A 26,578-nucleotide genomic window follows, 5' to 3' on the forward strand; every position below is an offset into this window, starting at 1 on the left:
CTTGCCTTTCCAAAATAAATTAAACATAAAAGGTAAATAGAAAATAAAAAAGGATAATTGTCTCTTGGTATGGTTTTCCTGGGGTTAAACCTGAGCAACAATGTACTAATTGCCAATTAAGGCCAGCTTTACAGCTACACCACAAACCTTATTGATAAATGGTAAACTGCAACTAGGTCAATGTTTTGGAGTTTATACCTGTACTGTCTTTTTTTAAATTCATTATGGGATGTGGGCGTTGCTAGGCCAGCATTTCTAATTGACCTTGCTCAGAGGGCATTTTTTTTTTAAAGAGCCAACATGGAGTCACATGTAGGCCAGGCCAGGAAAGATTGGAAGATTCCCTTCCAACAATTGGCAGTGGGTTCATGGTCATCATTAGATCAGATTTTTATTGAATTCAAATTCCACCATCTGGAGGTGTCAGCTGTGGCTCAGTTCATAGCACCCTCGCCTTTGAATCAGAGGGTTGTGGGCTCATGTCCCACTCCCGGAAACCAAGAACTGTGATTGTACTCGAAAGAATTGCAATCTGTGACTGTTGGTAACTCGAAAGAGTTTCCACCATCTGCCGTGGCAGGATTCAAACCCGGGTCCCCAGAGCATTACCCTGGGTCTCTGGATTCCAAGTCTGGTGGAAATATCACTATGCCATTGCCTCCTCACAATTGGCTTGGTTTCTGTGTAATGCTGTGACAAACTGAGGACCTCTTGTGACGAACAGTTATTTTTATTGTGATAATGAGATAATTAAAAATGAAACTGGCTGATAAATGTTGTATTTAACATCCTAAATCCTTATCAGAAAAGTTAGCGCTGACATGGTGACTGAAAAGGATAATCTACATCTTCCAGAATCAGCTGCGTATGGATTTAAGTAGCCTAATATTGAATAATGGCAGTGCTAATCTGAGGTTTCTCTCGAAATGGCTGCAGGGCAGCTTGTCTTTGTGTGTGAGTTTCAGTGCTCGGCAATGGGAAACCCAGTCATGCACAGCAAGCAGGCCATCTGATTAGCTGTGATTGAGTATCGCTGTGGTGCAGTGTTCCCCTTACATTTCCCCACTGACAAAACTCCACATCAGCCAGAAAAAACACTAAAACTGAGCTTTCATATACTTGTAACTTCACTAAGCGATTATTCTCAGTTACTGCTGAGTCTTTTTTCCTTTTGGGGACTGTCTGTTCCATGACTGTGGTCCCATTGCGTTCCCATTTTCATGTTGCATGACAATGTTACTTTGGGATTTCTTCCCTCACAATGAAGCAGCGAGCAGAACAATTTTCACACATTGCTATTGGAATTTGGAAATATACAAGACCAAGGATGAACAATATGGCCAACTGCCTGTGTCTGGGCAGTAACTTCACATAGCTCTATTATTTTTTCCCCAGATACATGCACAACTATCTTTGTAGTAATATTAGTTCACCACCTCTGTGCAAAGTTCCAAGTTTGAGGTTTTGCTCTCTTGCTGTACGGTCTTGTGAATGTGCTCAACTTAATTTATCTAGTCCATACCCATAGGATCTTAACCCTCCTATATAATCACCTTTGAACCTTCTCTTGCCAGTGCAAACTTTCTCAGTTTGACATTTGAGATATGAAATGTGAAATATTCAGTAGCAATGCGTATTTAGAAGGGAGGGAGAAAGTGACAATCCTATGAGGAATGCAGCGTTCCACTGAATGAGAGGTATATTTGTAACTTAGTGTCTGTCATGTGTTTTATGGTTAACTTTTGCACAACCCTCTGTTCATTATCTGTCATTGAGTTTATGTGCTTTGTACTGACTTTCTCTATATTCCCTAGATTATGTTCTGATTAGTTCTGAATCATGATGACTTCAATTCTAATTCTGAATTCAAGGTGGAGATTGCTGTTTCCAGAGCACTTCCATTCAAACCCGTTAAAATTAGGTTTAAAGAGGACTCTACCCATTTCAGAAAAAGAAATGAATTATTTTCATTGCTTAGATCATAGGGACGTAAGATCATAAAAATTGGGAGCAGGAGTAGGCCATTCAGCCCATTGAGCCTGCTGTATCATTCAATGAGCTAATGGCTGATCTGATTGTGGCCTTAATACCACTTTCTTGCCTGTCCTGCATTGACTCCCTTGTTAATCAAAAATTTAACTCAGCCTTGAAAATATTCAATGACCCAGCCTTCACTGCTATCTGTAGAAGAGAATTCCAAGGACTCCCCCTTGAAAGAAGAAATTCCTCGATCCTCATCTCTGTATTAAATGGGAGACCCTTTATCTTTAAACTGTGTCCCTTTGTCTAGACTCCCCCATGAGAGGAACCATCTTCTCAGCATCTACCTTGTCAAGCCCCCTCAGAAACTCATAAGGTTCAATAAGATCTGAAGCCCACCTCCCCCACAATTGAAGTGCACATTTGTTTAAAACTAAGGGTCGCTCATTTAAGACAGAGGTGAGGAGAATATTTTTCTCTGAGCGTCGTGAGTCTTTGGAACTCTCTTCCTCAAAAGATGGTGGAAGCAGAGCCTTTGAATATTTTTAAGGCAGAGCCAGATAGATTCATGATTAACAAGGGGGTGAAAGGTTATCGGAGGTTGGGCAGGAATGTGGGGTTGAGGTTACATTCAGATCAGCCATGATCTTATCGAATGGCGGAGCAGGCTCAAGGGGCCGAGTGGCCTACTCCTGCCCCTAATATGAATATGTGCATGTTCGTATGAGTTCCTATTAAATGCACAACAGGAATAATTTTCACTTTTTTTTAGAAAGTACTGCTGACCTTGTTCCCATATTTTTCTTTTTATTTACCCATTTCCATGGTTTTTTTTTAAACCCTCAAATATGTGGATACATGGAATTTAACCCTGAAAAGTGTGAGGTGATACACTTTGGGAGGAGTAATTTGACAAGGAAATATTCAATGAACGGCATGACACTAGGAAGTTCTGAGGAACAAAGGGACCTTGGAGTGTGTCTCCATAGATCTCTGAAGGCGGAGGGGCATGTTAGTGGGGTGGTGAAAAAGGCATATGGGACACTTGCCTTTGTCAATCGGGGCATAGATTACAAAAGTAGGGTGGTCATGTTGGAGTTGTATAGAACCTTGGTGAGGCCACATCTGGAGTACTGTGTGCAGCTCTGGTCACCACATTATAGGAAGGATGTGATTGCACTGGAGGGGGTGCAGAGGAGATTCACCAGGATGTTGCCTGGGATGAAACATTTAATTTATGAAGAGAGGTTGGATAGACTTGGATTGTTTTTGTTGGAGCAGAGAAGACTGAGGGGCAACCTGATCGAGGTGTACAAGATTTTAAAGGGCATGGACAGGGTGGATAGGGAGCAGCTGTTCCCCTTAGTTGAAGGGTCAGTCACAAGGGGGCATAAGTTCAAGGTGAGGGGCAGGAGGTTTAGGGGGGATGTGAGGAAAGACTTTTTTACCCAGAGGGTGGTGATGGTCTGGAATGCGCTACCTGGGAGGGTAGTGGAGGTGGGTTGCCTCACATCCTTTAAAAAGTACCTGGATGAGCACTTGGCACATCATAACATTCAAGGCTATGGGCCAAGTGCTGGTAAATGGGATTAGGTAGGTAGGTCAGGTGTTTCTCACGTGTCGGTGCAGACTCGATGGGCCGAAGAGCCTCTTCTGTACTCTGTGATTCTGTGATTCTGTGATTTATTTTTGAATTAAAGTGATCCTGCTATTTTTCCAAAGGAACCATCTTCTTTCGAACCCTCCCCCTCCAAAGTCGCATTTTCTGTTAGTTTAGCTGCTCACCCTTGTTGGCAAAAGAGGAATCTCATTGTAGCTGAGGTACAAGTGTCAGGACTACCCCAAGGACTCCTAAAGCACAGCATCATAAAATAGATTTTTAAATGCTGTTTTATAATGGCACAGTGCTATTTTAACTGTAACACGATTGATCTGCCTGTCCGATGAAATAAAAGCAGGAGACACTCAGCAGGTCAGACAGCATCTGTTGAGAGAGAAACAGAGTTAATGTTCCAGATCAATGACCTTTCCATGGGAACGGAGTTGCCGGCATTTTCTGCTTATAATTCTGACCTCCAGCATCCACAGTGTTTAACTTTTGCCTGTCCTTTGAGTTCTCGGAGCTTCTAATCCTTTCTCAAACTAGTTTTTTTTTGAAAGAAGCACAATTGGAGATATTCTGTAAAGTGCATCACTGGCTAATGTGTGGCATTGCCAAAGATCATTTTCAGTTAGTATATGTGTGGAAGCCATGTGATAATAGCGCTGAAAGAGATGGTTTTTCTAACTGATAATAAACAGCCTCAATTTCCAGCATTATCTCATCGCCTCTCTTTTGTTGCAGTCTTACAAAGACCAAAATCCCAGAGAGTTGCTCAATAGTAATTCAATTGTCCTCCTCAGAGTAGTTTAATCAATTACAATGAGGGAGTTCTTACCCGGAAAATTAACTCCAAGGCATAAATTAGAGAAGCATGAATACATTTATTCAGCACACGAGAGAGAAAAACAGAAGACTTTCTTTTTCTGATGCCAGGGTCTCACGGATTGCCTACAAAACTGTTCTTCATGCCCAGTTTATACTCGCATTGTGTTTTTGCATTTCTTGTGCATCTGCAGCAGAATCATAGCAACTTGTCCAGTGTAAACAGGGGTTAGTGAGGAGGAGGGACAGTGATGGGGTGGGGGCGGGGGTGGGGGGAGGGTCGAGGGTCAGCATCTGAGTCATTTACTTCAATTGGCATTGGGAGTAAACACTGGACCCAAGCTGCCTCTGACTGTGAAGTAGGAGATCTGCATTAACAGACCTGACAACACACATTTATTTTGGAGTGACGCTCATTGTGGTTGAAAAATATGGCCTACTTTGTTGCATATCACTCTTTTAAACATAAACAAAAGGAGCTGCTGTGTTTATGTATTTTTTTTAAGTTGCCCTATATGATTTATAAATTTCACTGACATGTTCCCTGGTCTTGACACAGGCTTGATTTGGAACTCAGGGCAGGTTTTGATGGGCTGAGTGGTCAGGTGATTGAGGAAACTGCACCAGGGATCAATAACTTCAAAGCCTCGTTATCAATGATATCACCAGACCCTGATCTGGGTTTTTTAAAGGGCTGTAAAATAAAAGCAAAATACTGCAGGGGTTGGAAATCTGAAATAAAAATAAGTTGCTGGAAATTTGTGCAGAGAGGAACAGAGTTAATGTTTTGAGTTGAATATGATGGAAGAGTCATATTCGACTTGAAGCATTAACTGTTTCTCTCTCCACAGATGCTGCCAAACTCGCTGAGTATCATCAGCACTTTGTTTTTATTCTAAAGGACCCACTTTGAGCAGGCATGGGTTTGCCAACCCTCCAGGATTGGACTGGAGCCTCCAGGAATTGAAGCTGTCTCCGGGACACTATTAGTGCAACCCTGGAGAAGAATTATCGGGACATTAAAAAAGATTTTTTTTTTTCTTTGAGCATTCCTCTTTATCAAATATAAAAACATTGAAAACGGGAAATAAAGGTTGACTGCCAAGCATCATTCAATTGGGCAATGAGTGTTTTTGCTTTTCAATTGGCATAGGAAAGCAGTGCGTCACAAGGATGAAAGCAAAATACTGCAGATGCTGGAAACCTGAAACAAAAACAAAAATAGCTGGAAAAACTCAGCAGGTCTAAAGGATGGATGTGTTGGCCAACTAATGGCAAGAGCATGGGATGAGTCATGTGATGAAACCTCCAGGAATACATTTAATCACAGTTGGCAACCCTAAGCAGGCAGTTTAGCGACACTACACACACCCCTTCCTGTTGCATAAGTTAAATTGAGGTGTGCTTTCCTCTTTCAGCCCAACTAAATACAATTTTTGTGCAATTAAAAAGCTGAAATAGCAATGGGCAAGTTCTTAAGTTGCTGGATAAAACAAAATAATCTCTTCAAAAGATATTTATTTGGCCAAGACATAGTCTAACCTGTGACCTTTAGTAAACTAAATGTAAAGCATTGTAACAGTGGAAATTCTAAGTAGTAAACATGATAATTTACTGCATTAAATGGAAACACTAGGCATATAAGGTATCAAGCCACTGATTTCATTTTGAGATTTGCTTTTCATTTATAACCGTTTGTGGTTTGGATGAAGCAGCATGAATTTTTGCACAGTGACTATTCATGAGGTCGTGAACAAGCGCATGCATTTATATGACCTTTTTAACATAGTACAATGTCTGATGGCATTTTTCTAAAGTGAGAAACACTGAAGTAAAGAGAATAGTTGGGCGGGTATTGAAAGGTATGGTCAAGGGCTTAGATTTTTAGATGGATTTTGAGGATGGGTTAACTTAGCAAGACTGAGGAATTGAGGGAAAGATTACATGAGTGTAGGTCCAAGACAGCTGAAGGCCTTGCCATCCAAAGTGGGGAGGAGATGGATGCAAGGCAAACTAGAGTTAGAAACATGAGGCTGGTGCATGTGGCTTACAGTTTGAGTGAGGGACAAGCTGTGGAGGATTTGAGATGAGGACAAGCAGTGGTGGATGAGAAGCCAAGGAAGGTTGGTGAGCAGTGGTATAATAAAGGAATGGGTCTTAATGAAGCACAGGATGTGAACAGGAGAACTTTGGACAAAGTGAAGGAGGCGTTGTGATCAAAAGATCATAATAAATGGGAGCAGGACTAGGCCATTTGGCCCATCAACCCTGCTCAGTAAGATCATGGCTAACCTGATTGTGGCCTTAACTCCACTTTCCTGCCTGCCCACCATTACCTTTGACACGTTTGTAGGTTAAAAATACATCTAATGCTGCCTTGAATATATTCAGTGACTCAGGCTGAAAACGATCCATTTATCCCAACTTCTCTGTTTCCTGTTAGTTAGCCAATCCTCTATCCATGCTAAAATCTCACTGCCCAACACCATGAACTCTTTTCTTGTTCAGTAACATTTTATGTGGCACTTTATCGAATGCCTTTTGGATACCCAAATACACTGTATCTCCCTTTATCCACCCTGCTTGTTACATCCCCAAAGAACTCCAATAAATTTGTCCAACATGATTTCCCTTTCACAAAATCTTGTTGGCTCTGCCTGATTCCATTATGATTTTCTAAATGTCTTGCCAGTGCCTCCTTAATAATGGAGCCTAGCATTTTCCTAATGACAGATATTAGGGTAACTGGCCTATAGTTCCCTGCTTTCTGTCTCCTTCTTTTCTTGAATAGAGGTGTTACATTTGTGATTTTCCAATCCACTGGGACTTTTCCAGAATCTAAGGAATTTTGTAAGATTACGAGTAATGCAGCCACTGTCTCTGTAGCCACTTCTTTAAGACCCTAGGATGCAGGCCATCAGGTCTACAGGGCTTGTCAGCCTTTAGTCCCATTGGTTTTCCTAGTACATTTTTTGTTTAGTGATTGTGATTATTTTAAGTCCCTCCCTCCCTTTTGCTTCTGATTTTCTATTATTCTTGGGATGTTTTTTGTGTCTTCTACTGTGAAGGGAGACACAAAATATTTGTTCAAAGTCTCAGTCATTTCCCTGTTTACCATTATTAATTCCTGGTCTCATCCTTTAAGAGTTCAATGCTCGCTTTAGGCACTCTTTTTTCCCCTTTTTATGTACTTGTAGGAACTTTTACTCTCTGTTTTTATTTCCTGCTCATTTTCTCTTATGTTCCAATTCCTCCTTTTTTTTTAGTCATCCTTTGCTGGTTTCTAAAATTGTCCCAATCTTTGCAACATTGTATGCCTTTTCTTTCCATTTGATACCATCCTTAACTTCCTTAGACATGGATGATGCATTCTTCTCATAGAGTCTTTCTTTCTCAGTGCAATATATCTTTGTTAAGAGTTATGAAATATCTCCTTAAATGTCTGACACTGCTTCTCGATCACCTTAACTTTTTAACCTATTTTCCCAGTGCATTTTAGCCAACTCTGTCTTTATACCTTTGTAATTGCCTTTATTTAAGTTTAATACTCTAGTTTCTGACCCACATTTCTCACTATCAAACTGAGTGTGAAATTCTGTCATGTTATGATCACTCTTACCAAGAGGACTCTTTACCATGAGGTATGAATTAATTTTGTCTCATTACACATTACCAGTCTAAAATAATCTGTTCCCTGGTTTGTTCCCAGATGTATCATTCTAAGCAACTGTCCCGAATACACTCTATGAACAGATTCTCCAGGCTACCTTTGTGAATTTGATTCACCCAATCTATATAAAGATTCAAATATTATTGCAGAACATTTCTTAAAAGCCCCTGCTATTTCTTAATTTATACTCTGTTCTGCTGTATAGCTACTGCCAGGGGGCTTATAAACTACTCCCACCAGTGACTTCTTCCCTTTGATATTTCTTAGCTCCACCCATACTGATTGGACATCTTGATCCTCTGAACCAAGATCATTTCTCACTACTGTACTGACCTCATCTTTTATTAAAAGAGCTACCCCACCTCCTTTTTCTTTCTCCCTGTTCTTCCAAAATGTCAAACACCCTTGAATATTTGGTTCCCAGTTGTGGTTACTTTGCAACCATGTTTCTGTGATGGCCATTATATCGTGCACATTTATACCTATAAGATTATGCGAAGATAATGCCATGAAGCTAAGTTCCAGAGTGGGAGGAGCAGTAACAGGGCAGAGTGGGATACTGAGGAGTTGGAGGTGTACTTCTGACTCCATACCAACAACTTTTAATTATTTTTAAAATATACTTGCCACTGAAGAATCCTGAGCACTTGAAAGCCTCAAAATGGTGGTAGGACCAGGTGACCTACTCCCAGAAATTCCTGCATGCAAGGGAACCATAATCAAGGAAAGTAATTGGGACCCCAGAAAAGCAAATAGATGTTTGTTTAATATTTTAAAGATTATTGAGATAGATTATTGTTAAATTCTGGACATGTGATAACCTTTGACAGTGGAGAGTTGGGTGGTAGTGTGAAAGAGGCAATGGTGCATCGACAGTCTGTTTTGCACTCAGCCAGAATTTATGCTCCACTGTTTTCTGCAGGCAGTTACAGATCTGATAAAGTTTTATGTACTTTTCTTCATTTCTTTTGGTATTCGCATGCAGTCCAGGTTAATAGATGCACTCCCAGACCTCCCACTGGTGTTGCTGTCACAAGAGGGAGCTGGACAGTTGATCCCTTTGCTTTTCCCTGTGGAGAAGGGAGCAGGCTCAGGTTTTCCCTGCTTCCCAATGACATCATTAGGATGAGGCACTGATTCTGTCAGGCTGCGTCACTCCTAGTAAAGGCATTCATTTTCCTCAAATGGTTGCAGCTGTTCTCAGTGCTGTGAATAATTACAAATAATGTTTGTGTACTTTCCATTCCAGGTGTGCATTTCTGGAGGATTGAATGGCTTGTCTGGTATTTTCTTATATTTCCTGTAATTCCATGCCTTTAAGTGTCTATTTGTACTCGTAGGGGGAGCACTTGCTTCTGTTTGCTTTTGCAATGAAATCATAAACATATATACAGATATAAAGGAGATATTTGCATGTGGCTATGTGTTTGGCATGGTGAGGTAAAATTAATTTCAAGGGCAGTAGCATCGGAGTGCCGGAAGTTCAAGGCCCTGGAAATGTTCTGGCATCATTATCTGAATGGGTAAGATTTTTGGTGATGCCAGTTATGCCAAGTTGTTGTTGATGACCCAAAATTCCACTCGAACTGGGAATGAGCCCCTTTTTTTCTCTTGCACCAACAATCTTTCAAGTGGATATCACAGAAATCGAGTGTTACAATGCTAACTGCTGGAATTCCCAGTTCAGCATCTGTTGCCCCAGTGCTACACATGTCTTCATATGTGCCTGGAAGAGGAGCTGAATGCCATTTTAAAGACCAGCGTGACTGTGACCATCGATCACTGAGTGACGGAATACTGTTGAGAAGATGGCAAACTTGAAATGAGTTTCAACATTAATTTCCATCAATTCTCTACGCAGTCACCTTGTTGCATCTCTATCCCCAATGGCATTTCCTTACCCCTTAACCCTGCCCCATTGGGGCAGGCACCATGGTTGTACCAAAAATGGTTCAGATACCAGCCAAAATATGCTAATGCTCCTGATTCAATGTGGATCAAGGGAGCATCCATGGGGCAAATAGAAGTTCCGTTGTATTCCAGATTTTAAAAAATGCATTTATGGGATGTGGGCTTTGCTGGCTGGGCCATCATTTACTGCCTGTCCTTAGTTGCCCTTGAGAAGGTGGTGGTGAGCTGTCTTCTTGAACCGCTGCAGTCCATGTGGTATAGGTACACCCACAGTGCAGTTAGGGAGGGTGTTCCAGGATTTTGATCCAGCAACAGTGAAGGAACAGCGATATATTTCCATGTCGGGATGGTGAGTGACTTGGAGGGGAACTTCCAGGTGTGGTGTTCCCATGTGTCTGCTGCCCTTGTCTTTCTAGATAGTAGCAGTCGTGGGTTTGGAAGGTACTGTCTGAGGAGCCTTGGTTAGTTCCTGTAATGCATATACGTCAAAAGCCTTTCAATTGAAGTTGAGAAATTAGCAATTACTTTATATGTAGAAAGCATGAATTATTAGTAAGAATTGGGGTGCAGTGCCTAGATAAGAAAGTTTCTTGTAAAATGAAATGTCTAGGTTGAGTGTGCAACTTCTGACCTTTTCTTTGGTGATGTAAAGAACCTGAGAGTTTACAAAGCTGGTTTGGGCATGCAAGAAACCTCCTTTACTGAGACATAGGGTTAAGTTTGACTTTTTAAAATCAGTGGGGCTTATGGTGCCAGACACGTTTAATGTTGTGGGAGCAACGCAGACCCTGGATGTCCACTGCATGTTCATAACTTTGGGTAATGTTTTTACAATATCTCTTTGGTGGGAGATCAAAACAGATCTGCAGTAATCTAGTGTGTGTATCTTGCAAGAAATATTACCTGGTGGCAAAGAGTTTTTAAAGTATTCCTGGACTCCCAGCTCTTCACTGATGGGAGTGCAGGTGACAGCCTCTCACACCTTTGCCTTTGTTGACCTAGATGCTAGGAAGTTTGCCAGAGTTACATCTCCACTGACTCTTCATTTCTCAACATGGATAAATGGCTGGGAATGTACTTGATAGGGAGGAATAAAGAGAAAGGCTTTGCATTTGTATAATGTCTTTCACAATCTCAGGACATTACTATGATAAAAGCAAAATACTGCGGATGCTGGAAATCTGAAAGAAAAACAGAAAATGCTGGCAAAACTCAGCCTTTATGCCACTATCAGCACCTTTTTTTTAGCCCTTACCACTACTATTAACACTCCCTTTGTCCTTTTATTCATGACATCTTCGTCAATCTCTCCTTTGCCCCCACCTATCGCTGGCCTTCTATCCAGCTTCACCTGCTCCACCCCACCTTAAACAGTATAAATTTCATAACGTTTCTACTTATCTAGCTCTGAAGAAGGGTCATAAGGAATTGAAAAGTCAACTCTTGTTTCTCTCTCCACAGATGCTGTCAGACCTGCTGAGTTTTTCCAGCATTTTCTGTTTTTCTCTCAGGACATCGCTGTTGTAAAGTAGAGATGCGCAACGGCCAATTTGCAATACAACAAGGTTCACAAACCAGTGATGAGATAATCTGCTTTTGTGATGTTGGTTGAGGGATAAATATTGGCCACTACATTGAGAGAATTCTGCTGCTTTTCTTTGTATATATATAGTGCCACAGGACGTTTTGTACCAACTGAGGAGGCAAGCGAGCTCTTGGTTTAATATCGTGCAAAAGAGGGCACCTCCTCCAGTGGTCAGTGTGCTAATGCCACGTGCTGATCACTGTTTGTGTGAAGAGAAGCTACGTTGCATCCATCCCAAGTTTGCCTTTTACTAGTTGGAACCAATGTCTCCTACTTCTCCTCTGGTAGTTCAGTTTGAAAACTGAATCAGTTTTTTCCTCCCTATTTTCTATCTTGACTCCTTAAGCTGCATAAGCCACTTCTCCATCTCCTCTTTTCATGGACACATTTATCTAGTCAGTCAAAATAGCTCAATCACCCTCTCACCTGGGGCTCTTTTCTCTGAACTGCATCCAGTGCCTAAAGGTCTCCCTTGTGCATTGGTGACCAGAATGTGATGCAATGGCCGGAAATTTCCACCCCCGTTGGCCTCAGGTGTCATGGACGGTGTGAGCGAACAATATGGCACAAAGGCCAAAAATTGGTTTTACGCCGTCACGAAAGCAGTTTACGATCGTCCGCTCTGCCCATCAATGGCGGGCTGCCTTTTATGCCATCCAATGCACGCCCCCCCCACCCCCACCACCGCCCCACCAACCCTGACCCCCGTGTCCAACTTACCGCCCACATTGGCAGGAAAACATGCTGCCCCAGAGCACGTCTGAACAAGTGTGACGTGGAGAAGTTGGGACTTACTGTCAGGACCTTGCTCACATTGTGGACATCCAAGGAGCAGAAGGTGCTGGAGCCCTACAGCTACTGGACCTTGGAAGAGTATGTGCATCGCATGCTGGGTGGATTCTCATAGACATGGCTCTGCCGCGAAGCAGCTCATGGAAGGTGGAAGGACTTTGTTGACATCTGGGGTCTGCTTCAGGACATCACGGTCTTGGCCATTGGCTGCTATGGCTGATCAGAGAGGGGGGCGGGGAAGTGGGGGAGGAAGGTGTACTGGGGCAGGGATGAGGTTGGGAGGTGGGGAACAAAGGCATTGGTGGGGGTTGAGATTGGGGGGAGCAAAAGTGCCGGGCAGGTGAGATGCAGGTCGGCTCAGATGGAGAAATGAAAGAGACTCCAACAGGCAGGATTGAGATGAGTGATTGAGGAAGGCTCCATGTGCTTGGGAACACGCTGGCATGAAGCTCCGAATGGCCCTGCCTCACACACACTTCCCTCTCCAGAATCACTCGTGGTCCGGCTGTGTGCAGCTGAACTGCTAGTTGGGGGTGGGGGGGATGCAGGTGGAGGACTTGTGAAGCCTGTTAATGAAGCTGAAAGGCACCAATTACACGTTATTCAGAGAAAGTGAATATATTCTCAGATGAGAAAGTGACAAAACGTGTTCACCTGTGCAACCACTTGTGATCAGAAATTCTTTACTTTTCCAGGCCTACCACTTCTTCTAGGTGCTGCCCTGACATCCGCAGCAGGGGTGGAGACAGCCTGTGCAATGATTGGCCCTGTTGCCTCTGATAACTTCAGCGTGCGTCCTCTGGAGAGCCGAGGCCTTGAGGGTCCTGGCTTGTTTTGGCTGTCCTCCTATGGGCCAGCTGCTCCCTCTGCAGTGACGGAGGGCGAGGTTGAGGGGGTCCCAGGCATAGGGGATTTGAAGGGAGGGAAAGCCTCTGACATTCCTGAGTGGATGACCCAGGGGTGTCCAGCTGCCACTCCTTCCTCCTTTCAGGTGCCCGAGGGCCCCGGCCTGGCTCCTTGAGGGGAAGGAGCACCTGAGGAGATATCGAGGGGCCCCGTTTCCCTCTTCCATTGCCACTGCAGGAACTCATCCGTGGCTAGTACAATGGAGTGCAGGTCTGCACGCATCTGTGTTCTGCTGGATCAGGGTCTCAGTAGCATATGGCATCCTTCCCATGGAGACCTGCATACGTGCACATGTGGGCACCACTTCATCAGAGAGCAGGTGGATGCACTCCTCCGACCAGCATGCTACTCTGTTGAAAGCTCCCAACAATACTCTGCGTGATGTCCCCCTGTCTTCTGCTGACTCTCCAGGATGAGTTGGAAGGCCGAATCCAGAGGCCCATCATCTGACTTGGACCTCACAGATGTCTCTTTCCCGGCGGTCCTCTGAGTGTCGGGGAGCTCAGCTGCACCTGTCTCCTGCTGCTGTGGACACATCTGTGCAGTGAGCACCAGATTGTGAACCTGAGCCTGCTCTAGATCTGGGTCCCACCGAGGTGTGTGTCTCCACGCTGGTGCAGGGTGTGGGTAAGCGCTGTGATGGGTTTTCCAGGCTGCTAATTTGCAGCTCTTCAATGGAGGAGGTGTCCTCTTGGCTGGAGGTGAGGATCTGGATGGAACTGAGAGACTGGTTGTCTGAGGACATCGGTTGCTTGGCAGAGCTCCCTGTGAACCAAAGTAGAGATAAGTAGAAAAAAGCAAAATACTGCGGATGCTGGAAATTTGATACAAGAACAAAAATAGCTGGAAAAACTCAGCAGGTCTGATAGCATCTGCGGAGAGGAACACAGTTAACGTTTCAAGTCTGTAAGACTGTTCATCAGAACTAAAGAAATATAGAAATGTGGTGAAATATAAGCTGGTTGGGGGGGGGTGGGACAGGTAGAGCTGGATAGAGGATCAGTGATAGGTGGAGGCAAAGAAGAGATTGCCAAAGATGTCATAGACAAAAGGACAAAGGGGTGTTGATGGTGGTGATATTAGCTAAGGAATGTGCTAATGGTGACATTAAGGGTAGAAAGCAGGACGAGCAAGGTACAGATAGCCCTAGTGGGGGTGGGGTGGGGGGAAGGGATCGAAATGGGCTAAAAGGTGGAGATAAAATGATAGTTTTAAAAATAAGTGGGAAAAGAAAAATATATTTTAAAAATATAAAATATGGGAAAAGGGGGATCAGAAAGGGGGTGGGGATGGAGGAGAGAGTTCATGATCTGAAGTTGTTGAAATCAATGTTAAGTCCGGAAGGCTGTAAAGTGCCTAGTCGGAAGATGAGGTGCTGTTCCTCCAGTTTGCGTTGAGCTTCACTGGAACATTGCAGCAAGCCAAGGACGGACATGTGGGCATGAGAGCAGGGTGGAGTGTTGAAATGGCAAGCGACAGGAAGATCTGGGTCATGTTTGCGGACAGACCGAAGGTGTTCCACAAAGTGGTCACCCAGTCTGTGTTTGGTCTCTCCAGTGTAGAGGAAAGCACATTGGGAGCAGCGAATGCAGTAGACTAAATTGAGGGAAATGCAAGTGAAATGCTGCTTTACTTGAAAGGAGTGTTTGGGCCTTGGACGATGAGGAGGGGGGAAGTAAAGGCGCAGGTGTTACACCTTCTGTGGTTGCATGGGAAGGTGCCGTGGGAGGGGGTTGAGGTGTAGGGGGTGATGGAGGAGTGGACCAGGGTGTCCCGGAGGGAACGATCCCTACGGAATGCCGCCGGGAGGGGGTGAAGGGAAGATGTGTTTGGTGGTGGCATCATGCTGGAGTTGGCGGAAATGGCGGAGGATGATCCTTTGATTGCGGAGGCTGTTGGGGTGATAAGTGAGGACAAGGGAGACCCTATCATGGTTCTGAGAGGGAGAGGAAGGTCTGAGGGTGGATGTGCGGGAGATGGGCCGGACATGGTTGAGGGCCCTGTCAACCACCGTGGGTGGAAAACCTCCATTAAGGAAGAAGGAAGACATGTCAGAGGAACTGTTTTTGAAAGTGGCATCATTAGAACAGATACGATGGAGGTGAAGGAGATGAGAGAATAGGATGGAGTCCTTACAGGAAGCGGGGTGTGAGGAGCTGTAGTCGAGGTAGTTGTGGGAGTCGGTAGGCTTGTAATGAATATTGGTGGACAGTCTATCACCAGAAATTGAGGCAGAGAGGTCAAGGAAGGGGAGGGAAATGTCAGTGATGGACCATGTGAATATGATGGAGGGGTGGAAATTGGAAGCAAAATTAATAAATTTTTCCAGGTCCAGGCGAGAGCATGAAGCAGCACCGAAGCAGTCATCGATGTACCGGAGAAAGAGTTGTGGGAGGGGGCCAGAGTAGGACTGGAACAAGGAATGTTCCACATACCCCATAAAGAGACAGGCATAACTGGGGCCCATGTGGGTACCCATAGCCACACCTTTTATTTGGAGGAAGTGAGACAAGTTTAAGGAGAAATTGTTCAGTGAGAGAACAAGTTCGGCCAGATGGAGGAGAGTAGTGGTGGATGGGGATTGTTCGGGCCTCTATTCGAGGAAGAAGCGGAGAGCCATCAGACCATCCCGTGGGGGATGGAGGTGTAGAGGGATTGGACATCCATGGTGAAGAGGAGATGGTTGGGGCCAGGGAACTGGAAATTGTTGATATGATGTAGGATGTGAGAGGAATCGCGGATGTAGGTGGGAAGATACTGGACAAGGGGAGAGAGAATGGAGTCAAGATAGCAAGAAATGAGTTCCGTGGGGCAGGAACAGGCTGACACGATCGGTCTGCCAGGACAGTCCTGTTTGTGGATTTCGGGTAGGAGGTAGAAGCGGGCTGTTCGAGGTTGGGAGACTATCAGGTTGGAAGCTGTGGAAGGAAGATCTCCAGAGGAGATGAGGTCAGTGACAGTCCTGGAAACAATGACTTGATGTTCAGTGGTGGGGTCATGGTCCACGGGGAGGTAGGAGGAAGTGTCTGCGAGTTGACACTCAGCCTCTGCGAGGTAGAGGTCAGTGTGCCAGACAAAAACAGCACCACCCTTGTCAGCGCGTTTGATGACAAAGTCAGGGTTGGACCTGAGAGAATGGAGTGCAGCGAGTTCAGAGAGAGACAGATTAAAGTGGGTGAGAGGAGCAGAGAAATTGAGATGACTGATGTCACGCGGACAGTTCTCAATGAAAAGATCAAGAGCAGGTATGAATCCAGAGGGAGGGGTCCAGGTGGAGGGAGAATATTGGAGGTGGGTAAAAGGATCCGTTGAACGGGGAGAGGACTCCTGCCCAAAGATGTGAGCACAGAGACGAAGGCAGCGGAAAAAGAGTTCAACATCGTGCCGAGCCCAAAATTCATTGAGGTGAGGGTGTAAGGGTATGAAACTGAGTCGTTTGATGAGCACTGAACATTTAGCATCGGAGAGGGGAAGGTCAGAGGGTACGGTGAATACACGGCCGGGGCTGGGATTGGAAGACGGGATGGGGTCAGCGGGACAGGCAGGGGTGGAGGGTCCTGGATGGGCGTTGGTGTCGATGAGTTGTTGGAGCTTGCGTTCCTGTTGGAGATAATTAGCGCATGGCAGCAGAGTCAAAAGCAGGAGAGAGAGCACTCACAGTTGCATTGAGAGAGGGATGATATCGTGCAGGATCCTCACATGGGTATCACCGCCACCTACCCCATTGGCACAGGCATGGTCTATATCCTCACCAGGCAACCTGTTGGCACACTCCGCAAAGTGACTGAGGGGTCTAACGTAGGCCGCTCCACCCCTGGTCTGGGACCGCTCCCTGCTGTTATGAGCCAGCTTCTCCTGCATGAAAACAGATGGAGAGAGTGTGAGCAGGACACACGGCACAGTGTGGAATGTTTGTGTGGTGAGTGGAGCCATGGACAGGATGAGGATGTGAGCGTGAGAGGGTATGAGCCTGATGGAGATGTGAGGGGATGTGTGAGAGTTAGTGGTGTTGTTCCTTGAGGTGTGAGATCCCTGTGGATGTGTAATGGGTTTGGCAGTGTGTGAGTTGTGAATGGTGAGGTGGTTGACTTACCCTGGCAGAATGGATGAGAGCACTGGATGGCTGACCTCTGTGCTCCAGTGGCGCTGACCACCGCTGCCACTGCCTCTCAGGCCGGATTGGTGACTCTGGTGAACCTCCTGTGGCCAGATCAGGGATACAGGACATTGCAGTGGCCTTCCACTGCAACCAGCAAGCACCTCAGAGCAGCGGCACTAGATTTTGGGGGTTGCTTTCTTTTTTGCTTATGGGGTCATCTGTCGCCTGGAGCAGTCCTGGTCTGAAGACATGAAGTAGGCATGTGCTCTGGTACCCCTTAAATGTGGCGCCCGGAGCAAGGAAGCATTGAGGTTGCAAACCTGAGCCTGCCCACCAGTGAGTCAGTGTGTTCCCCATGAACGCATAATTAGTGAGACAAGACATGCCGGAAATAGGACGATATGGTGCAAAAAGACGCCATTGCGGCCAGTGAGTTAAACATCCATTTTCCTGCCCGCTACCTCATTTAATGCAAACCTGGGACAATTTCGCCCAGTAATCAGGATGTGGCTTGACAAGAACACAACAGTTTGGACATTTCTTCCTGTGACGTACTTCATTGTTTTGACTATATATAGTTCAGTATCCTACTCCCTTCATCGCTTGTTGCTCCACAATAGCTGGACATGTTGAACATCAATCTCTTAAATTATTTCAGGGCAATTGAGGGAGCAGCCTGAGCAGCAGCCATGGGCCATTTAATTTACTCAGGTCAACAGTATTTCCATGCCATGCCAGTGAAATAGAATGCCTCAGGCACAGAGGCAAGAATGTGCAGTAAACGATTCCAGGAAACTTAATTATAAGTCAAGAAATAAATTGGTTGTAATTTTAATATTGTGCAGCCCTTTAGTTTTTGCTTCTGTGTGAATCTCTTGCATCTAATGTAGAGCCCAGTAATTTTAATGTGGATTAAATTGAACAATGTGGCACATTTTTCTGGCGCCTATTCAAAAGGACATATTGAACATCTCTTGTACCAAGTGGGCAAATGCTAATCCTGCAACACACTATTTTTTCTTCATGATTAAGGCAGCACTTTGGTTCATAGGCGGCATGGTCCTGTTTGTAGAAGTGCATTGCTGGACTGGGTAAATGGAATTGGAGGAATAGCTTGAATAATACAGTTCCTTCACAGAGCAACATGGACAGAGACAAATACCCACTGATTGTGGTGATGTGACTACTTTTATAGACCAGTTAATACAATTCCTGATCTCTGTGTTATGTTACAGATTGTAAGCTGCTTGGCAGACTTATACAAATTACCTCCATTGCATAAAAGCAAAAAACTGTGGATGCTGGAAATCCAAAACAAAAATAAATGTACCTGGAAAGACTCAACAGGTCTGGCAGCATCTGCGGAGAGGAACACAGTTAACGTTTCGAGTCTGTATGACTCTTCAACAGAACTAAGTAAAAATAGAAAAGAGGTGAAATATAAGCTGGTTTAAGGGGGAGTAGAGCTGGATAGAGGGCCAGTGATAGGTGGAGATAGCCAAAAGATGTCATAGACAAAAGGAGAAAGAGGTGTTGAAGGTGGTGATATTATCTAAGGAATGTGCTAATTAAGGGTAGAAAGCAGGACAAGCAAGGTACAGATAGCCCTAGTGGGGGTGGGGTGGGGTGGGGGGGAAGGGATCGAAATAGGCTAAAAGGTAGAGATGAAACAATGGATGGAAATACATTTAAAAATAATGGAAATAGGTGGGAAAAGAAAAATCTATATAAATTATTGGGGAAAAAAAGGGGGGGATCGGAAAGGGGGTGAGGATGGTGGAGAGAGTTCATGATCTAAAATTGTTGAACTCATAGTTCAGTCCGGAAGGCTGTAAAGTGTCTAGTCGGAAGATGAGGTGCTGTTCCTCCAGTTTGCGTTGAGCTTCACTGGAACATTACAGCAAGCCAAGGATGGACATGTGGGCATGAGAGCAGGGTGGAGTGTTGAAATGGCAAGCGACAGGGAGGTCTGGGTCATGTGGACAGACCGAAGGTGTTCTGCAAAGCGGTCACTCAGTCTGCGTTTGGTCTCTCCAATGTAGAGGAAACTGCATTGGGAGCAACGAGTGCAGTAGACTAAATTGAGGGAAATGCAAGTGAAATGCTGCTTCACTTGAAAGGAATGTTTGGGCCCTTGGACCTCCATTGCATCACGTGTAAAGACAGAAGAGTTTAACACTTTTATTTGATATCATTGGTTAAGCACTTTGATCTGCAGATTTTGCTATTCCCAACTTCTAGAGTCTTTAATTCCAGCCTTGTTACCTTATTAACTGTTCATCGGAAGGAGTTAATTTTTGATCGTCTTTAAATGAGTCTATAAGCCACAAAATATAGCTTCTTCTAAAAATAAATTTAATTTCATCATCTTTTAAGTATCGTGGGATGTGAACTGTCCCTTTCACCTCAAACTAGACTAAGGTTATCATTGGTTCCATCTTCACACAAACTGAGGCCCTGTGGGGAGGAACAGCTAAAAGTACTTTAAAGTTTTGCCATAGCCTCGTAATCAGGAAATCATCTCAAACTGAGCAGCGTTCTATTGTTGAATATAGCAGGTTCACAGGAAAACATCTGGCACTAGTTTGAGTTAGCCTGTTTACAATTGTAAACTAAAATACGCACTGACGATAGAGACAATGAGCATATGGGTAAGTTGTCATTTGAAAAATCATAGCTGCACTCCTAAAGAGAGAGAGAGAAATTTCAATATGATCCTTTGATTTATTCATCTTTACACTGCTAAATGGATTTATATTGTATTATTTACCATTGCGCTATTCTGAATTCTTGATTTTCATTCCCTGTCCCACTTAATCTGGCTTCTACCTGGTACAACAGCGATTGCCATCTTAATATGTGAAGGATCTTGGCTGCGTACCTTCACAAGATCACACTACGATTCAGTATTTTGATGGTCCAGTATGTGATTCTATGGCCAACACTGCCTTTGGTTCACATTGAACCACAGGAGTTTCATGAATATGCTACCAGGCCATAACACTCAATTGCCTTCAATTGGTTCATTGATATTGAGAAATGTTTCTTTCTGTCAGTTGCTATTTTATTGATTAGTATGAAACCTTCATCAGCTATTTTGGGATCTGTGCACAACATGTTCAAAAGTCTAGAATAACCCAGGATAAATCAGATTAGTTGGTTACTTTTATTTGTGCAAGTTGGGTGGTACATTTCCTTGTATTGCAGTTAAAAACTTCACTGGTCTTGAGGCACTTTGGGCATCCCAAAGTTGTGAAAGATGGTATTAAAAACCCTAATTTGTTCTTTCTTTGTAAATGCAAGTATTTTCCTAATATCGAGTTGTGTGTTTGTAAATAAGAAATTCCTATGCTCCTCCAATGTTAGGAGACTTGAGAAGCAACATTAAAGCTACTATTAAATTATCACTGAAAAAAAAGACATTCTGTTGAAGCTTTTCATCTCACACTCATCAGGGCATACCTAAGAATGTCAAATTTTAAAGGGTGCAACAATTTATACTGCATGAGAAAGGGATGCTGATTGGTTGAGACATTGCCATGAAGGATGCACCAGGGGAATATTGTCCTCTACGCTTTTGTTTAACTTTTTAAAAAGGTGCAATGCTTGGACATGCTTATTTTACCTGCAGAGGCCAGTTCCCTGCCTATGAATATATGCAGTCTCTAGCAAGCATAAGTGAGCCACATTGTGAACCTGACTCATGATCTGGAGTGTGAGATGAGAAGCTTCAACAGCATGGCTCTTTTCCCAGCAACAGTCAAGTTCTGTACTACCAAGCAACTATATTAAATTATCGTTACAGTATAGTTGCTGCTGCTCTTTAGCTCAAGATATCCATCTTGGAGCTTATCATAGAGTTGGTGATAGGTTTATCAACAGACTGCTCGTGAGCTCCTGTTAACATTTCACACAAACTAGATCAAAAAGATATTGATAACTTGCAAGAACTTACTTTGCTATCAGCCCACAAGCAGCTGAAACCATTGGTTCACACAAGTAGTCTGAGATCTACAGAAGGGTTAAATTGGATGAAAATGGGTGGGTTTGTTAAGATATCTTCATGGATATAGAGCAGGATACTTACTGTCCGAATTTCTCATCTTTTTCCTAGTGACGTTTTGAGAGTGGCTATTCTTGTGAAAGCAATTTTAAGACCATTAAGTGGTTGGGCAGTTGCTGTATGTTTTGAAAACTGCAAATGGTATTTAAGGTCATGGCATTTCACAGAAAAGCATGAATTTGTATTTTCTTGGATGACTGCCACATATGCAATTTTGCAGATGTAGTTTGAGTGAGTAATGGATTGGGGCAGACCACACTGGGGTTTCACTGACACCTATTAGATTCTGTTTTTTATACAATAATTATTACAAATGACTTTCAATTTTCTGCAGGGACTCTGCTTTGGGTTAGATGTGAGTGTCAAGTTGATGACAAATAGTATTTGAAAAAAGGGAGCTAGAAAGCCATTGCTTTTCAGAATGAGCCCATCAAAAATTAATTAAAATGGAAAAATGTATCTTTGAGTTTAGCTACAGTATATAATGCCATCTGCCCCTACATGCTGGTTTCAAAGGGTTGGGGGAGAAGTGAGGAGAATTGGTGGTGGCGGGAAGTGAGTTTACTTGTGGAATCCTGTAACTTTTTCAGTGCAACCGTCTTACTGACCTTTTAGTTGGGGTATTTGTTAAGCAATTGTTTTATCAGCTCTTACTGATTTTGTTCTACTTGAATTTCTTGTTTGCTTCAGGATGGGTCACGGCAGAGACGGGACAGGAAGAAAACGGTCTCTTTCAGCAGTATGCCCAACGACCGGAAAATTAGCAGCGCCGCTGCCTGCATTTCCTTCATGCTGGAGGGATGTGAGATGAAAAAGGTTCGCTCCAACTCCAGAGTGTACAACCGTTACTTTATCCTCGGCTCCGACATGAGGTCCCTGAGATGGGAGCCGTCTAAAAAAGACTCTGAAAAGGCAAAAATTGATATAAAATCCATCAAAGAAGTGAGATTGGGAAAGAAGACACCTGTGCTTCGCAATAATGGGATATCGGACCAATTTTCAGACGAATGTGCTTTTTCAATAATATACGGGGATAACTATGAGTCATTAGACTTGGTGGCTAGTTCTGCTGATATTGTGAACACTTGGGTTATGGGACTGAGGTACCTGGTTTCATATGGAAAGCACACACTTCACATGATAGAGTCAAATCAAAACAGCTTACGCTCCTCATGGCTAGAATCTGTATTTCATGCTGCAGATGTTGCAAAAGAGGGCCACATTCTGCTGGCTAGGGCTGTCCAACTAATTAAGGGCCTAAGCCCTGGAATGAGGACCACAAAAGCTGAACTTAAATTCAAAGAATTACAGAAAGCAAAGGACAAACTGGGGACGGAGATTACATTGGAGATCTTCACCGAGGCTTACTGTGAGCTCTGCACACGATCAGAAGTGTTTTTTCTGCTCGTACAGTTTTCCAGCAATAAAGAATACCTCGACTCCAAGGACCTTATGCTATTCCTGGATGCAGAACAGGGGATGGAGGGTGTCACGGAAGATACATGTTTGGAAATCATTCGCAAATATGAACCATCACAGGAAGGCCAGGAAAAAGGATTCCTCTCCATAGATGGCTTCACAAATTATCTCCTATCAATTGATTGTCATATTTTTGATCTGCAACATGAAAATGTGTGCCAAGATATGACTCAGCCTTTGTCCCATTACTACATTAATGCATCCCATAACGCTTGTCTGTTGGAGGACCATTTCTGGGGCTCTTCAGATATGAATGGGTATATACGAGCTCTGAGGATGGGTTGCCGTAGTATTGAACTGGTGGTTTGGGATGGTCCCGATAATGAGCCTTCAATTTATGTTGGTCGTTTGATGACAACACAGGTAGCCTTTCGGTGTGTTCTTGATGTGATAAACAAGTATGCTTTTGTGGCTTCTGAACATCCACTGATCCTTTGCTTGGTCACACATTGTTCAGTTAAACAGCAGAAAGTGATGGCTCAGCACCTAAAGAAGATTCTGGGAGATAGACTGCATGCGGACTCTCCGGGCCCAGAGGAGAATTATCTCCCATCGCCAGAACAACTCAAAGGGAAGATTCTTCTAAAAGGTAAAAAGTTACCTGGGAATTGTTGTGATTCTGAAGGAGATGTTAGTGATGAAGATGAAGGAATTGAAATGTGTCAAAGGATGGGGGAAGATGATGCTGATCAAGTGAACACAGTCACTGAGAAAAAACTGAGGCTTTCCAAAGAGCTGTCTGATCTAGTGAGCGTCTGCATATCGGTACAGTTTAAGGACTTCGAAGTTTCCAAAAGAAAGCAGAAATATTGGGAAATCTGTTCATTTAATGAGGTAGTGGCAAGCAGATATGCCAATGAATATCCAGAGGACTTTGTAATTTATAATAAGAAGTTCTTGTCCAGGGTCTACCCAAGCCCCATGAGGATCGATGCCAGTAATATGAACCCTCAGGATTTTTGGAAATGTGGCTGCCAAATAGTAGCCATGAACTATCAGACTCCTGGGCTAATGATGGATCTCAATATTGGCTGGTTTCGTCAGAATGGAAACTGTGGGTATGTTCTTCGCCCTGCTATCATGAGAGAAGAGGTGTCCTACTTCAGTGCTAACGCCAAGGACTCACTACCTGGGGTGTCAGCCCAGCTACTACACATCAAAATCATCAGTGGTCAAAATCTACCGAAACCCAAAGGTTCTGCAGCCAAGGGTGATGTTGTGGAGCCATATGTCTATGTAGAGATTCATGGCATACCAGCTGACTGTACAGAACAAAGGACTAAGACAGTGACGCAAAATGAGGACAACCCCATCTTTGATGAAAGCTTTGAGTTTCAGATTAATTTACCTGAGCTTGCATTGTTACGGTTTGTAGTTTTAGACGACGACTACATCGGAGATGAATTCATTGCACAGTACACTATTCCCTTTGAATGCCTGCAGGCAGGATACAGGCACGTGCCCCTCCAGTCTTTGACGGGAGAATTTCTGCCCCATAGCACATTATTCATACACGTGGCCATCACCAACCGACGAGGTGGAGGGAAATCCCAGAAAAGGGGGATTTCTGTTCGCAAAGGGAAGAAAGCCAGAGAGTACACTTCAACCAAAACTATAGGGATCAAAGTTATAGACGAAGTTTTTAGGGCAGCCACTCAACCTTTACGTGAAGCAACGGATTTACGAGAAAATGTACAGGTACTGTTTGTTACGTTTTTGTACCACCAGTTTTGCCTCTTATTTTCTCTCCTATTTTCTTCTCTTAACCCATCCTCTTGCCACATCAGAAGATAATTACGAGTGAGGAAGGCTATTCAGTCCATTTTAGTTTTTCCATCCACAAAGCCACTAAGGACCCCCTCATGCAGCGTTAAGTTCTTAAATGATTCCAAGCATTCCGTGTCCACCACTCTATCCGATAATCCATTCTATCTGTTAACCACCCCTTGTGTGAAGAATTTTCCAGTAATACTGTTAACTTTGTCCTTCTCTTGCACACAACCTGTGTGCCCTGGTTCTATTCTTATAATTTAACTTAAAAGTGATTTTACAGATTTAACTTTCCTGTAATGCTTTGCTTTTTGTGAACTTATATGAGATCCAATTCCAAGTGTTTTCTTCAAAGGTTGGAAAATCTAACCTTCTCCAGTACTTTTTTCCCCCTTAAGTCGGCCTGATATGGTGCAGTTCCACGGATATGGTGACCCTCTAGTATGTCATCCTCGTGCCCAATCTTTGTGTGAGCTTGTGACCGGAGATCCCCAAGTTATTTGAGGGGAAGGACTGTAGTTCAGGTGCACAGTTCTGGGTGTACTCTTGCAGAATTGATAGCCGGATAATGTTCAGCTGCGGGAATCTTGGCTGATTTTTCTTTCCCACTTCCTCCCCACACCCAAGCCTGTGGGAACCTAAGGCAAGCTTTACTGTCCTGGCTGCTGCAGGCTGAGTGGAATTTAATTTCCCACCATAACTCTTTGCGGAGCTCGATCCTGGTCTCAGCCTGCTCATCGTCAAGGAGTTGCCAAGTGACGTAGTCCTCTTGACACAGGGAGGGGAGGGAGAGAAATGTGATAGAACAAGACACCCAATACCTTTTAACTGTGGATGGTGCATGGCCCAGAGTTTAAAAACAAATCAACTCGCATTTATATTAAGGTATAAAATGTCTCAAGGCCCTTCATAGGAGTGGAATCAAACAGAATTTGGCACCGAGCCACATAAGGAGATATTAGGGCAGATGGCCACAAGCTTGGTCATAGGGGTAGATTTTTATGAACATACTAAATGAAAGGCTGGTAGAGAGGTGGAGAGCTTGAGGGAGGGAATTCCAGAGCTTAGGGTCCAGGCAACTGAAGGCACAACTGCCTGTGATGCAGTGATTAAAATTGGGGACACTCGAGGCCAGAATTGGAGGAGCGCTGAGATCCTGGAGGGTTGTGGGGCTGGGGAAGATTAGAGATAGGAAGAGGAGTGGCCTTGGAGGAATTTGAAAATAAAACTGGTCGCCAGTGATTACAGGAATGATGAGTGAATGGCACTTGGTGTGAATTTTTAAAAATTCTTTCAAGGATTGTGGGTGTCACTGGCAAGGTCAGCAGTTTTTCTCCATCCCTAATTGCCCTTGAAAGGAGCAGTTTGCTAGGCTACTTCAAAAGGCAGTTGTGAGTCAACCACGTTGCTATGAGTCTGAAGTCCCACAGAGTAAGGATAGCAGATTTCTTTCCCTAAAAGGGATTAGTGAACCAGCTCGATTTTTACAACAATCGATGATAGTTATCATGGTTGCTGTACTGAGACTAGCTTTATATTCCAGATTTATTAATTGAATTTAAATTCCACCAGCTGCTGTGGTGGGATTTGAACCTGTGCCCCCAGAGCATTAGCCTGGGCTCTAGATTACAAGTCTAGCGACATCACTACACCACCAACTTCCCCTAAATAAGGGAATGAACCCAGGCTTATGGAGGGTGAAAGGTGAGACACTGGGAGAACATTGAATAGTGAAGTCTAGAGGCATGGAAGAGATTTTCAGCAGCAGTTGAGCTGAGGCAAGGGTGGAGTTTGGCGATGTTACAGAGGTGGCACTAAGTGGCCATCTTATGTAGTCGGAAGCTCATCTCAGGGTCAAATGCGACACCAAGGTTATGATCGGTCTAGTTCGGCCTCAG

At 44.0% G+C, this 26,578-nt stretch overlaps 1 protein-coding gene across 4 annotated transcripts in view; it reads left to right on the top strand.

Annotated features, from left to right (window-relative positions):
* LOC144667787 (inactive phospholipase C-like protein 2) overlaps positions 1-26,578 on the top strand; it is a 218,258-nt gene that overhangs the window by 127,607 nt on the left and 64,073 nt on the right. For 3 of the 4 annotated variants that reach the window (XR_013573375.1, XM_078529238.1, XM_078529240.1), the window contains exon 2: positions 22,122-24,608. Coding sequence is in view for 3 of the 4 variants with exons in the window: in XM_078529238.1 (XP_078385364.1) it covers positions 22,122-24,608 (2,487 nt within the window). In the remaining variant the exon portion in view is untranslated. The remainder of the gene's footprint in view (positions 1-22,121; positions 24,609-26,578) is intronic. The other variant, XM_078529239.1, reaches the window with a different exon arrangement.

This window comes from Cetorhinus maximus, chromosome 25 (assembly GCF_964194155.1).
Source record: "Cetorhinus maximus chromosome 25, sCetMax3.hap1.1, whole genome shotgun sequence".
In the NCBI taxonomy this organism is placed as follows: domain Eukaryota; kingdom Metazoa; phylum Chordata; class Chondrichthyes; order Lamniformes; family Cetorhinidae; genus Cetorhinus; species Cetorhinus maximus.